This window comes from Anarrhichthys ocellatus, unplaced genomic scaffold (assembly GCF_004355925.1).
Source record: "Anarrhichthys ocellatus isolate YVR2014 unplaced genomic scaffold, GSC_Weel_1.0 scaffold40, whole genome shotgun sequence".
Taxonomy (NCBI): Eukaryota; Metazoa; Chordata; class Actinopteri; order Perciformes; family Anarhichadidae; genus Anarrhichthys; species Anarrhichthys ocellatus.
The window spans coordinates 2999843-3014408 of NW_022280070.1; the positions used below are offsets into that span (position 1 = coordinate 2999843).

Here is a 14566-nt window from a genome sequence, read left to right on the forward strand (position 1 = left end):
TTGGATAGAGAACCTTAAGATTATTATAATTAGAAATAGTAGTATTACAACAAAATATGTCTGTTCTTTACATTTCTATCAACATGTGACTTTAATTAAGTCACAATAGCCATACGGTCCCTTTTGCAATAAATAATTTCATAATTTCTTATTTCGTTCTTCCATCATCTATACTGCTCACCATGCGGGTTCCCGGGAGTTGGTGACAAAGTACGATACAGTAATACAGATATGATTAACATTAATGCTTAAAGTTTGAATATTGTTAATATATATATAAGATAATAATCGAGAATTGGATTGTTTTTACACTTTATTTTTAATTTGTAATTACCGGTAGTGATACTAAAAAAGATTGCATTTCTAGTATAATTTCTTGAGTAAGTAAGGAGTAATTCAATTTGGCACCAAGTCATAGTATAGCATGTTGAAAAAACTCGTAAAAAAATACAGTAGCCTATATGTCGAAAAAAATGATTAAGAAATCTCACCATAGTATGTCGAAAAAGTATAAAAACTTCAAAAAGATTCAAAATATAGTATGTTGGAAAAATGTCATTAAAAAGTCATAGTATAGTTTGTCAAAAAAAGTTAAAACACTTGTGAGATTTGTTCAGATGTGTAAATATCAGTAATGTTACTGGTTAAGAGTAAATGAAGATGGCACACAGTACAAATGAAAAATATTTCCTCCTCTACATTGTGCTCATAGTAGTATATCTTCATGTTAGAGGTTTACAAAGAAACCAAATCCACATTTCTGTTTAAACTGTTTTATTGCCCAGTGAAATATGGTCTAAACGTGAAGGTTCAATCAACGTCTTAGTTCGAATAGTCGTTGAAAAAAAAAAAAGTTCACTTCTAAACGTCTTTTAAACATCACCGTATTTTAAACGTATTTTAAACGTCGATATGCTCACAGTTCATTCAATATGTAGCAATTAAATACATAGTAACACGGTCAACTGTTTTCACGTACAGGACAAAGAAGACCATGTGACACAGACAACAATTAATTTGTATTTATTATATAACTATAACATAAACAGTGTTCTTTAAATACAACGAATGAAACAGAAATTACTCGATTGTTGAACAAAACCTCTCTTTCCTTCTTTAAATGTCGCTGTCAAAGCCACACAGGAGCCGGTTTCAGATGGTCTGCCATATTTTCAGGGTGGAAGTATTAGAAAAAAATATTCACCTTTGGACCATTTTTTAACGTCTTTTCACCAGTGACCATAGTCTTTTTTTAAAGGCAATAATTGGTCGTTAAGGCAGACTTGCTGGTAATGGTGATAGCAGATATATAAGAATAATGCAGGAAGTAACGTATTAGTTTCTCCACCTCAACACATTGTATGAATGGATGGATAAATGTCAAATTACCTTGCTTATGCTGCCCTCTGTTGGCGAACCCCTGACACAGGCCAGAGGTGGGGAAATGCCAGTAAACTATCCATGCAATAGTTAGAAATGCATAGAAACAAACCTTGAACAAATAATAATCTGTTGACTTCAAATACTAAATACAACACCAATTGGTCCCATACTTAAACGTATATTTTTGCGAGCAATTCACACGGCTACACTGTTGTGCCTCGTGATCTCCAGTGCTAGTTTACATTTGTTGATAACTGCCTTGTGTTGCATCGGTGACTTCTGTATTTTAGACATGAACACACAACAATTTAACTGCAGCAAGAACATGTGCCTATACTTACATGTTCATGTACGCATACAAATGTCCACAATTTAAATACGCACCACCAGTTCGTAATCTCTTCAGTGTCGGATCAATCCTGCGCGTACTGATACTCCAAATGCAAGGGGTGGTGTGGAATGCTCCAAGTCGCGGTGGAAACGGGGGGTTTATTGCAATGTCATTAAAATACTATACAGTCTATGTTAAAATACCATAAAAAAAAAGTCATGGTATAGTATGTCATTAAAGTTTCATAAAAAGCCATAACATAGTAAGCCATTATAATGTAATAAAAAATAATTGTATGTTATTATAGCATAAATGTTATACCATAAAACGAATATTGTAGTATTCCATGAAAATGTCGTAAATATGTCACTGTATAGTATGCCACAAGTTATGACATAAAAAGTCATAGTATAGTTTAAAAAAAGTATTCCATAAGAAAGTCACAAAATCACAGTATAGTATGCCATCAAAATGTCACAAAAAAGTCATAGTATTGTATGTCATAGATAAGTCATAGTATAGTGTGTCATTAAAAAAACTCATTGTATAGTATGTCAAAAAAAGTAATTTAAAAAAAGTCAGAGTACAGTATAAAGGTCATCAAAAAGTCATATGATTTTATGCCATCGAAAAGTAATGGTAGTGTTTCGTAAAAAAATGATATAGTATAGTATGACAATCACATTCTTTAACAAAATCATCACATTTCAGTGTACAATTTAATTTTAATTGTTAAAAGTTTTTTTTTGTCACGTAGCCTGATTGTGCACTAAAGCTCTCTTATCTGTTTGACTGTAATTGGAACTCGTGTTTTGTGGTTGAATGCATTTTTTTGAAATTGGAACCGTCTGTACAGATTTGGTGGTCCCCTGGCGCAAAAACATCGTGTGATCTTTGCTAACAAAAGGTGTTAAGTAAGAACTTCTTTTGTGGCATGATTCTCACAGTCCATCATTTCTATACGAGCCACTTGTTTGTTTCTGCATGCCAGAGCTATAGGTTGGGACATTCTGTACAACGTGGTGGTAAGTAATACCATGTGGGAACTAAATAACTTTAATTGATGTTCTGAGAAACATGAGCCACCACCTCACATGATTGTTTTGTCAAAATGTATACCACCTGATATGGCTTTGTACTCAGATGACTTTGCTAAATACAACAATGTTTGTTGGTTATTTTAACTTTTAAAGGGTGAACTTGGTTATTCACATATTCTAATATTTAGATTATATAGAAAATAAATCAGGTTCACATGGACTTATACTTGCAAGTGACAAAAGTAAAACAAAAGGGGACATTTGGAGTATTTTGCTTATTGATTGTCAATTCTATTTTCTATCTGGTATCGTACTCTCAGTGGCCACATCAGCTGTAAAATGTAATGGAATCCAATAAATCAGCTTTGTCATAAATTCTACCTTTACACATGTATAATGCTGACACTGTCGGAAAGGCGTCAACAAATACTAACAAGCTTATTTTTGTATTTTACCTATTCTTTTTTTTAACATTAAAGACAAATGACATTTATCAATAAGAAGAACTCTGTTTTATATTTTCCCATAGTGACTTGAGAGATCAGATTTTAAACATGAAAAGAGATCCCATCACACTGCAGCCAGCCAGATTAGGATTACCTGTGTCTCATCTATACGCCTCTTCTGAATCATGTTACACACATTCACCCACCTACATGCACACAAACACATAACTAGTAATAACATACTTCTAGCTGACCTTTGGATGATGTTTTTAAAAGTCAATGAAAAGATATCAATACCTCTCCTGGCTGCCTCAACCAGAACTGAGCATTGAAAGTTGCGTATTTGTTGCAGTGCTGTTTTATTGAATTGTGTTAAACGTATGTGTCCCCACTGTCCCAGAGTAGTCCAAACTAGATCTCTTTAAGATCATCGACAGTAAACATATGTCAGAAGTTACAAAATGTGTTCTGACACGTGTTTCTGTGTTTGTTATATAATTCTTCACATTATCAATATATAATTCTGTTACGGCTTTTGGTTCCCATTGGTCAAATCTGGTTTGTATTGTGTGTCCAGGGAGTGGCCAGTTTTCGTTTCATAACCAGACATGGAATAAATAGTTGCTTTGGACCAGACTGCAACGATACAGTCTTCGAAAACACAGAAGTCAACTCTCTGCCACGATGTAAGTACAATTTTATGGTTCATATTGTCTTTGATGGTATTAAATGAATAAACAGTTCTTGGTGTGAACTAAGCTTCAACGCTGTGAGAAAAGTATCCTTTTTTCTCTCTGGGTGAACAAAAATGATTTAGTGGAAACTCTATATGTGTGTTTCAGGATTTGCCTTTCGGTGCTTGTTGGCTTCCTGTTAGTCTTAACAGCTGAGGCCAGAGTTGGGTAAGAAATAAACCCCCACTTTAAATAGATTGTTGCATTTGACCAAAATTGGCATTTGTGCCTTTTTTTAAATGTTTGCCTTCCTCACTATACAGAAACTCATCTCAGTTAGCATTCTGTACTGAGACAGAACAGTGCCTGCTGTTTGATCTGATTTGTAAAACTGATGATTACGAAGTGAGTGTGTCTAAGCAGAAGAGAAACCTTTTCACATTTGAGGTGCAAGAGACTTTCAAAAAGCCTAAAAGCCTTCTCAACCATGTTTGTTCATGTCCATCAGGTCCGTCACTATGACTCTGTCAATTGGGTTTCAACTGACGAAACATCCTGGTTCATGGACATCGCAACAGTGACAGCATTCAGACGACTGTTTGCCTACATCGCTGGTATGAGAATCAAGTGTTATTTATATATGTTTTATTTGATCTATTATTGAAAGAGTTAGTCTTTTTAAGATCTGTGTCTTTTTCAAGCGAGACACACAGACAATCAGAACAGCACACCATTTGCAAACAGAAATGAATCAAATTAGTCAAAATGAGGATGAAGTTTGAAACTTCGTGTGACTCAGCCAGTTTGCAAGGAACGCAGTATTTAAAAGCAGGTTTTCCAGCCTCTGTTTGAATATGTTGTGCAGCTAAAATCAAAATGCCCCTTTGACCGGACATCATAATTACTGTGTTTAGCTGTGCTCAGAGAGCAGAAATAGTTTGGCGGTATTGTAGAATATTCAAGCCAGAACATTTTGTTTGCTGTGCATTTCCTATTTTTGACAATTAAAAACAAATAAAAACTGTTGTACTTTCAAAATGTTTGCCTACAGGAAATAATATTAAAATGACAGCTCCTGTTCTCGTGAAATGCACTCCCGCCACCTCATTCTGGCAAACGGGTACCTACACAATGAGTTTCTTGCTGCCAGTTGAACATCAAAAGAATCCCCCCAAACCTACTGATGTTAAGGTAAGCTTCTTTGACAAAAATGAAACACATTCTTAATTTAGTGATGCCATGATGCCATGTTTGAATTCATTCTGTGAAGTCTACCTTCAGCTCTGGCAGACAATGAAACGTTGTTGATTTGCAGGTGTACATCAACAAGATGCCAGATATGAAAGTCTATGTACGCAGCTACGGAGGATGGATGATGAGCTTGACTGAAAAAAAGCAAGTAGAAAATCTGCGCAATGACCTTGATAAAGTGGGTGCAGAGTACAAAGAAAGCTTCCACTATTCTGCTGGATATAACAGGTAAACAAATGAATAATTTTGTCAGCGATAATCAGAAAGAAAAGCCCAAAGAGAAACTTCAATATTTGTTGATCATTTTATACTGTGCAATAAATCACTGTGTGTGCATTTTGTTTGTTTGTTTTCCAGTCCAATGAAGCTGTTTAACAGGCACAATGAGGTGTGGTACATCGTTGAGGATGAGCCGATGTGTACCAGCAGTGAGGAATTGGATTTTTCTCCTTCCTCCTAAATATTATAAGCCGTGTGCAATGACAGCTTACAGTAAACATGGTATGTAAAGAGATGTTGTAGCTGGACATTGCCTCAAGTCATAAAGTGTCATATAAATAACCTGCCAGCAAGAGCACAGATTTAAAAACTGCTGTTGGATTTGAATGAATTGAATACACCATGCAGTACTTGTTGTACACTGGCCTGTTTGTTGTAGTTTTTTTCTATTCAATAAAATTACTGCATTGCATTTTGGTGGTTCGGCCTCGTCTTTGGATTTATCCTAAAATGTGTCAAAAGCAGCTGGTTTAACAATAGATGAGGCCTGCAAAAGACATTGTCCGACTCCAATTTAGGGCAGAATTATTCTACAACACCACTAGATGGCACTGCTTACTTCAAGAATACCGTTATGGATTACACATACTGCCTGACATTTCAAGCTTTTCCTTGACATATGATAAGGATTGTTGAAGTTTTTGAAGATGTACCCGATGAGTGAGGGGAGACAGTGTCCAGGTGTCTGAAGCCAGACTGGTAAAAATAGCGTGAGGACTATTTTATTGATGAATGTCGTAATCCATTTACAAGCTAATGTGCAGGAGCCATAACCATCCACCCTTGAACTGCTCTATTGCTTTGACGTCACTGTGAGCTTCATCAAAGCAGCCACTGCACCTTATCAAGCACTCGCTGGGGAAGTGGAACAATTTAATCTCAGTCCCTCATCTCAGCAATTGGCTAATATTGTTTTATACTGAGTTAGGTTTACTGGACTTTTCTCGATTGCAGTTTAAGGAGGATAAATTATATTTCACTCGAGAATGAACAGCTGATGTTAAACTGAAATTCAGTGGTGGAAAGTAACAAAGTACATTTACTTAAGTACTTTACTACAGTTTTGGATAACTTGTAGTGGGTTTCTGCATCCTTATACTTCAACTCCACTACATGTCGGATGGAAATATGATACATTTTAATTCCACTACATTTATATGACAGCTATACTAGTTACTTTGCAGGTTAACATTTTACATAAAAAAACCACCAGTGTCTATCAGTGGTTACCAGTTATACTAAAGAGTGACTTTCTCACTAAAGATCTCACTCTCAGATGGTTTCATTAAAATTACCCAAAGAGAAAAAATCATCACCATTTTCACAGAGAACGAGAAACGTAAAAGAAAAAGACTACACATTTGTAGCTAAACTTTATTTTGTCTTGTTTAGCCCAATAATCATCTCACAATGCCTCATGTTTATCTTGTGAACCTTTGGAGGGGCCAGACCCCTAGGACCCCCACTGTACTGTATATATGTGTGTGTATACTGTATATAAAGAAGTTACAACTAGATGCATCTTGACCAGCTACAACAGTAAAATGCTACTTACTCATTGATGCAACACTATTTTCTGATAATGTCATATATAACAACATATCATTCAAAGAGGACAGTGTTTTTCTGCAGTGACTACTTTTACTTTTGCTGATAATGCCTCTGCGCTTTAACTTAAGTCAGATTTTTAATGAGGCACTTTTACTCGTAAAGTATTACATTTTTTTACATTGTTTCACTGGTACTTTTACTTAAGTAAACAACCTGCGGTGTAAGAATACAACAACCTGTGTATTCTTACACTGCTGCAAAAATTGCAATGCCGCAATACAAAATGATAATCCAGAAATAAAAATGTAATTCTTTTAGTTTTGTCTGTGATTAACGGCACTCTTCAGTTGACCCTTATCTTATCAGCTGAGCTCCAGGATGGATCAAAGATACTGTAGTGATTTCATGACAGTTACATTCCAGCAGGTGGATATCCGACTGTCCCCTGTATAGGGGCTGGCTGGCTGGCTGGCTGGCTGACGGACTGACTGACTGACTGAATGGGTAGGAGTGCCAGTCAGGAGAGGTTTTATGACACAGACTACAGATCAAAGTTCACTTGTAGGCCACGAACAGCCATCAGTCCACCGGGGCTGTTGGGCCTGCCAGCGGGCCATTTTGTGGCTCTCCTGTGTCTGTCTGGTCTCCTGATCTCTGAAACAATGAAGATCAGGCGGTGTTGACTCTGAAGCTCATGTCCCATCAGCCATAATGGAGCTACCTGATTATCACCCACAGCAGCCACTTGTCCACTACACTGGCAATTACACAGAGGATCCGTTAACTTTGGAAGGATCATCAACATGTGAGTATACGTTAGTTAGATAGTGCCCTTGTAGACAGGTTTCAGAAAATAATGTTTGAATTTGTATAGTGTCTGGAAACGTATATTTTGAAGAGTTGCGGAAATTATATCGATCATGTCGATGTTAAAATCCCCATTTACTGAAGTAAAGGCGTAAAGTTGTTCACCGTTGTGCTACAGATTTAAATTTGGTAGACTGGGGATTACATAAGGGTCATATCTGTGTTCACAGTCAAGCAAACCAAGCTGAGCGATAAGGTAGTGTCTGTAACAACAGAGGGATCGTCCTGTACTGTTCTCTATTCTCTCAACATGCTGAGCAATAAACCCCATTAGATGACACACTTGTGCCAGCAGCATAGCACTGACCCAGAGTAATCGACGTTGTTGTAACTGGCAGTATTACTGCCGTTATTCCAGACGTATTATCAACTCAGAATCTTCTTTGTGACTGACTTGAGATACACAAATCATTTCCAATAAAAGATACAACACAATGTAAAGTCTACTTACTTGTATTTTTCTAAAAGTAAAAAAGAAAAAGAGAGAACAGAGAAGAAGGTTGAAGCAGCATTTGCTTGACACAAAACACCATTTTACAACCAACACTTGCTTTCTCACCTTGTGCAACGTTAGCGGTCTTCACCATCAGCAGATTGTGTCGTACTGTACATTTGACATTCAGCGTTAATGGTGGTGTCATTCTCCAGCTCAGGAATTAAAGGCAGAACCAGATGGCAGACCAGTACCAGAAGAGAGCTGTCCCATCTGTGGAGACAAAGTGTCAGGATACCACTATGGACTGCTCACTTGTGAAAGCTGCAAGGTAAGGGATAGAGTCCATGAAAAAGTATGTATTCTCTAACAGTACCACAAAGCGCTTCAGTGTCTGTATTGACCAAATAGTCACAGTCAACAACTATAGAACTAAGATATATTAACTATCATGATTTATTTTTTATATTGTCACTCACAAGACACACAGGATTGTCTTGTGATCCACCGGGAATGAAGCAAATAGGGTTACAGTCTCTCTCTCTCTCTCTCTCTCTGCAGGGCTTCTTTAAACGCTCAGTGCAGAATAACAAGCATTACACCTGTGCAGAACAACAGAGCTGCACCATGAACCTTTCGCAGAGGAAACGCTGTCCTTTCTGCCGCTTCCAAAAGTGTTTGGCAGTGGGCATGAAAAGAGAAGGTACAGTAAATAGGGTTAGAGATTAACCCTACCCCTCCCAGAAACATACACACATGCACTCATGCCTTGTACTTGTATTCTGCTCCGTTGTGACGTGCCTTGTTCCACTGACATGCATGTTCTTTTCTCCCCCATACGACTTATCTAAGAAGTCATAAAGCATACAGTGCTGTAACGCCACAGATTATAAATGACGACTTTCTATCTGAACCCTAAGACAAGACGGTTACATGAATTAAATCACCTCTGGCAATGTCTGAAATCTTGTTGAGAAATCTTGATTGTTTGTTTCATCTTCTGTCAACAGCAGTAAGAGCAGATCGTATGAGAGGTGGCAGGAATAAATTTGGCCCTCTGTACCGGCGGGACAGGCAGATGAAACAGCAAAAGGTGTATCACCAGCCAAACACTGCTCCCTACAGGATTAGGATGGAAACCACTCAAACACATCGGCCCACAGCACCAAGTGAGCATCACCTAATGGGCAGTCACACAAGTGCTCCATTTTCCTCTGATGCTTTACATCAGTCCCACATATATCCCTCTGGCATGGGGCAGTCGGGTGCTCCCATGCCTCTGGACTGCACTATGAATGCAGACAGGGTGCTCACCCCTCTCTCGCTGCCCTACTCTGGACTGTACCACCGCACCTTCACCGGATACCTCCAGGAGAAAGGAGAGATGCCTTACAGCTACAGCCCGGCTCCAACAAACTATGTGCACCCAATTTCGGACAATTCATTCACACCAAGAAGCACACCAGCATCATCCCCCTGCTCAACACTAAGCTCATCCACCCCTTTCTCACAGGCTCCCACCCAAACCCCAGACACCCCCTCATCGGCCACTCTTAAACACAACTTCCTCAATCAACTCCTGGAGGGGGAGCAGGATGAGAGCCAGCTGTGTGCTAAGGTCCTCGCCAGTCTGCAGAGAGAACAGGCCAACCGGGGCAAGCACGACCGCCTAAATACATTCAGCGTCATGTGCAAGATGGCAGACCAGACGTTGTTTGGGCTTGTGGAGTGGGCTAGGAACAGTGCACTCTTCAAGGAGCTCAAGGTGATGAATCATGAATTATAAAGTTACATAACCTTTTTCGCAGTAGTAGAAATCTGCTGTGTGAGCAGACCCATTTGACACTTTTTGCTATATGTTTGGTACTTATTTGAGCTCGAAGGTTGTAGTCTTTCATTTACAACTACATCAGACCTATTTTTTAATGCTTCCCACAGGTGGAGGACCAGATGGTGCTGCTGCAGAGCTGTTGGAGTGAGCTGCTGGTCCTGGATCACCTTTGTAGACAGGTGATCTACAGCAAAGAGGGCTGCATATATCTGGTCACTGGACAACAGGTAAGGTTTACCGTTAACACCACAACATCTGGAATTCTTATGATCATCAACAATGTCTTTGGATTGAACAGGTCTCATTTTGGGTTGCACAGAAACTTTACATTTTGAACTCTTGATCACCAGCCATCTCTCATTCTGATGTAGATTGAGGTGTTGACCGTCATCTCTCAGGCAGGAGTGACACTGAGTAGCCTGGTATCAAGGACCCAGGACTTAGTGTCCAAACTGAAGGCATTCCAGTTGGACAGACATGAGTTCATCTGTCTCAAACACTTAGTGCTATTCAACCCTGGTGAGTTTTTTCTTTTAAAAGTCTAACTAGACTCTTCATAGAAGATACACATCAGATGTAGCTTTTTGATCAACAATGTCACCTTTTTTTCTTCCTTCATGTCAGTCATGCATGCAGCTGCTGTTGGTGTTGAGGGTGTATGAATTATATACTTTCTGCTGTAGATGTGAAGTCAGTGCAGAGCCGCAAGCAGGTGGAGCAGACGCAAGAGAGGGTGAACAGGGCCCTGATGGAGCACACCCAACAGAGTGATCCAAGACACTCGGACAAGTTTGGCCAGCTGCTGCTACGACTTCCTGAAGTACGCAGCATTAGCTTGCAGGTTGAGGAGTATTTGTACCAGCGCCATCTTCTGGGAGATTTGCCATGCAACTCTCTACTCACTGAGATGCTGCACACCAAGCACAGCTGAGAAGATGCTGCTGTATCTTCAAGCCCTCTTCAAACAGCGGCACAGTCAGAGTGTGCTGCTGTGAATTTTTGTACCTCCCTTTAGGCCCAACTTTCGATGATTGTTGCAAATAGTAACTGGCATGCTCTCTTTAAAAGCCCACTTCAAAAATATTTTGAAAAAACATTTTGTAAACCTGCGTCATACTTACCCAAGTGTCCATTATCAACAGTATTACCACAGCCGAACAGTCCAGTCAACATATGTTGCTGTCAGTATTGTTAGACAGATTTGAGGTCCAAGCACTACCAATAGGCAGAAGTGCTTAACTGTGTAAAAACAAAATATCTGAATAAAGAAACCAATGTGTATTCAACACCCATAACTGAATTGACTCAAGCATGTATTAATATATCAGTGTTGCTTTTTCAGTATCTGCCAGAAAAGCTCCTTTCTGACAATTCTAACAAGGCAAATGGGGAAAATAAAAATGGGAATGACAAAACATGGATGACGATGATTTTAAAAGGATTTTTATTCGTCTGGTCTAGTTGACAAGGATAGTCAATTCATGAAATGATCATACATAATGTGCTGGCACAGGTTTGATAAGAAAAAGAGAAAAGGAAACAAATGTTATGACAACTTCTATGAAATGAATGAGAGACTTACCACCTTAACCTAAAAAGACATAGAACCTGAAACTAAACATCAAATGCACCATCTAACGCAAACTAAATAAATACACCTCTGGGTAACGTGGGGATTTCTAGGGGAGAATTGCACAGAATCAAAATAGTGTTCAACTACCACATACTATTTACAAAACACATAAATACAAGCATCCACCAATTCCATATGCACTCCTCCACACTCACTTTTAATCAATCATCGTATTTCCTGAATGCGGCTCTTAACATTTTTTTTTTTTTGTCCCACATCTTGAATCACATTCAAACAACACATTTGTTGGAGGCAGTCAGTGATTTGAAACAAGACAGCTGCACCACGGCAGCTGCTGTAGTGCTAAAGACTGCAAAGGAGGGTGAAGAAGCACAATTTCCAACAGGGTGTGTGTGTGGTGATTATTGACCTGATCATAAGCAACTGCAGGGTCAAGACTTTTTCCTAACGACGTGGAAACACTGCCAGACAAAGTGTTTTACAATGGCGTCTTACATTCCCCCCAGTTATATATATATATATATATATGAAGGAGTCTCTCGAGACTGTGTGGGGAAGATGAGGGCTGTTACAGTCCAGAATGATCCTTCGACAAGAAACCTACTGTTTATATGCAGGTGCACACAAACAGGGAATCATAGAACAGGAAACAGACTCCTAGTGACCTGAAGGATTTATTACTCCTAGACAAAAGGTTTAAGCAAATTTTTAGTTGTTTGACATTTTCATTCTCTTACACTCATTCTCATCTCAAACATACATCTCACTAATGCTTTTAAGCAGCAGAATAGCTTATTCGTAGCTTACAAAGGTCAACTTACTTTTTACAAATCATAGTCAAAAAAAATCGAAGTGATCAGCATTCAGTATATATTAAATCAGCTTTGATTATCATTTTCACACATAGCTGTATCCGAGAAATGATAAACATGGTAAAGCCCTCCTTCATGTTTCCAGTTATTTTTTTTTTTTCAAGATAAGCTCATAACATTTCAATTCATATCTCATGTTGAAAATGAGAAAGCAAGTTAAGAGGAAAAAGTCACATGAATTTCATTCTTCTTTCAGCTCTCAAAGGCCGAAGCAACTTGTCCAGCAAAAACATGTCAAAATAGTATAAAAAAAAACATCCAGATGTCTACAGCTGATGGAGTTGGAATTGAGTGGAATGCGCAAACTACGGGGGCACAGGCAGTTTCTAGGTGTGCAAGTCCAAAGACAACCACAGTAGCCACCACCAGTGCAGCCCACATAGGAACCACCCACTATGCTTTTCTTTCTGGTCCTGACAAACCAAGAGAAAACACCCTTGAATGGAATGAGTTGTTAGTGTGTGTGCCCTACATTCATACGAGAGCAGCATTACCTGCCATTCATTTTCAGCTAAGATCTCCTATCAGAACTGAGAGTCGAGCCACTCGTCTCACTAGACCGGAGAGAGGGTGAGCCCTGGAAGAAGAAGAAGAAAAGGCAGCAAAAAGGAAAAAGCAAGCAGAATAGAGAAGGGGCGGGAACTACTCTGGCCCAAAATACTGTGTGGGCGAAGGCAGTGTGGCTGTCCCCTCTTTTTCTTACCTAAGAGTTGCAAAAAAATGACTCCAGGGGCAGGGTAAGGCAAGACATGAGGAGGCAGGGTGCAAGGGAAAGAAAAGTCTTCATCCCAACAGAATCAGTTACATTACATTTTACAATCTAGGGAGACGAGGCAGAGCCAATCAGAAGCCCTCAAGAAGGAAACTATTGTAACTACATTGGCTGAATGAGTGAGTGATTGGCCCTTTCTCTTGGCATATAGAGTTGACTGAATTGCTCCAAGGGTCCAGGTTGATAGCTGGCCAAAAGCCTAAATCAGTCATGATGTCCATTGTTAGTTAGCTGGATTCTGCACAATCTCAAGTGCCTCATTGGCCAAAGCAGAGGACAAAAGGAGCTATTCAAGCTGGGAGCTGGTTCCCTGAATGGTAACATCTCTACCTGTCTTCACCCAGCTCTCTGACATTATTTGGGGGTGCCAAGCTTCTTGGGAGTTCCTGGGCGCTTTTGCCAAAAGTGACCAGGGATGGTGAAGGCGTCAACACTCATGGACATAGTTTTGGACGGGATGGCAGTGAACTGCTTGCGGTCAGAGCTGTACTTGTAAATGGACTCAACCATCTCAGGCGCAATAATCCGAGGGCCAATACCAGTGAGCCGTACCATCTCCTCAGTTTCAGGGTTCATGGTGTAAACTGCTCTGAACTGGCAGCTGGCATCTCTGAAGAGGATGAGGAAGTGGTTGCCCGTGCACGTCTCCATCTCCTGAATAGGAAGAGACAGAAAAACAACACACAAGATGAGTAGAGTAGAAATCACAGTCACTTATAGCCTAGATAGGGTGGACCTTTTTTTTGGACTCTGACACAGGAGGATAGTTTACCTCTACAATCTTGTTTTTCTGTGGTTCATTGACCTTGCCGGCCAGGCAGCAGCGGGTGATAGCATTATGGATGATGAACTTGTTGGACTTAAAGCTAGGCTCCTTGTAAAGCTTTGGTCCTGTAAGACAGAGCATTTCAATATGTTATTAGGCCGACAAAACAGTGCTTACTGGAATCATCTTCACAATCGAGTTTAGTTGGAAACACGTCACTGACCTGTATATTCTGGGATTGAGGCAGGGGAGGAAATAGTGGAGCCATTCTCCCAGTCCTTCTCTCCGTTGTGACCACTGACTCGTCTTGGTGACATTAGCCTGGAGGGAGAGTGTGAACGGCTAGAGGGAGTCAAAACAAGAGTCTCGTGAGAAAAGTCAGTTATAGACCTTCAGGTTGTGTGTGTACATTGTTTGTTACGTGTACCTTTGCCCCTGACAACAGCTACTACAAAACCTTTAGTTGTCGATGTAAA

At 39.5% G+C, this 14566-nt stretch overlaps 3 protein-coding genes across 6 annotated transcripts in view; 2 read left to right on the top strand and 1 right to left on the bottom strand.

Moving 5' to 3' along the window:
- The first annotated feature begins 3857 nt into the window (after window positions 1-3857).
- soul5 (heme-binding protein soul5) lies at window positions 3858-5760 on the top strand. Its single transcript, XM_031867982.1, has 7 exons — window positions 3858-3886; window positions 4043-4102; window positions 4198-4279; window positions 4383-4488; window positions 4926-5065; window positions 5190-5353; window positions 5483-5760. Coding segments are annotated over exons 1-7 (657 nt in total). The 5' UTR covers window positions 3858-3884; the 3' UTR covers window positions 5586-5760.
- A 1759-nt stretch (window positions 5761-7519) lies between these two features.
- On the top strand, window positions 7520-11386 carry nr5a5 (nuclear receptor subfamily 5, group A, member 5). The gene is made up of 7 exons (XM_031867705.1): window positions 7520-7760; window positions 8471-8586; window positions 8817-8958; window positions 9266-10020; window positions 10194-10313; window positions 10458-10605; window positions 10770-11386. The coding sequence occupies exons 1-7, from the start codon at window positions 7667-7669 to the stop codon at window positions 11015-11017; spliced, it is 1623 nt and encodes a 540-aa protein (XP_031723565.1). The 5' UTR covers window positions 7520-7666; the 3' UTR covers window positions 11018-11386.
- Window positions 9070-14566, bottom strand: part of camsap3 (calmodulin regulated spectrin-associated protein family, member 3) — a 35121-nt gene continuing 29624 nt past the window's right edge. For all 4 annotated transcript variants that reach the window (XM_031867701.1, XM_031867703.1, XM_031867702.1 and 1 more), the window contains 3 exons: window positions 14314-14432; window positions 14097-14215; window positions 9070-13978 (listed from right to left, as the gene is read on the bottom strand). In XM_031867701.1, the coding sequence (XP_031723561.1) occupies window positions 13679-13978; window positions 14097-14215; window positions 14314-14432 (538 nt within the window). In that variant the 3' untranslated portion in view covers window positions 9070-13678. The remainder of the gene's footprint in view (window positions 13979-14096; window positions 14216-14313; window positions 14433-14566) is intronic.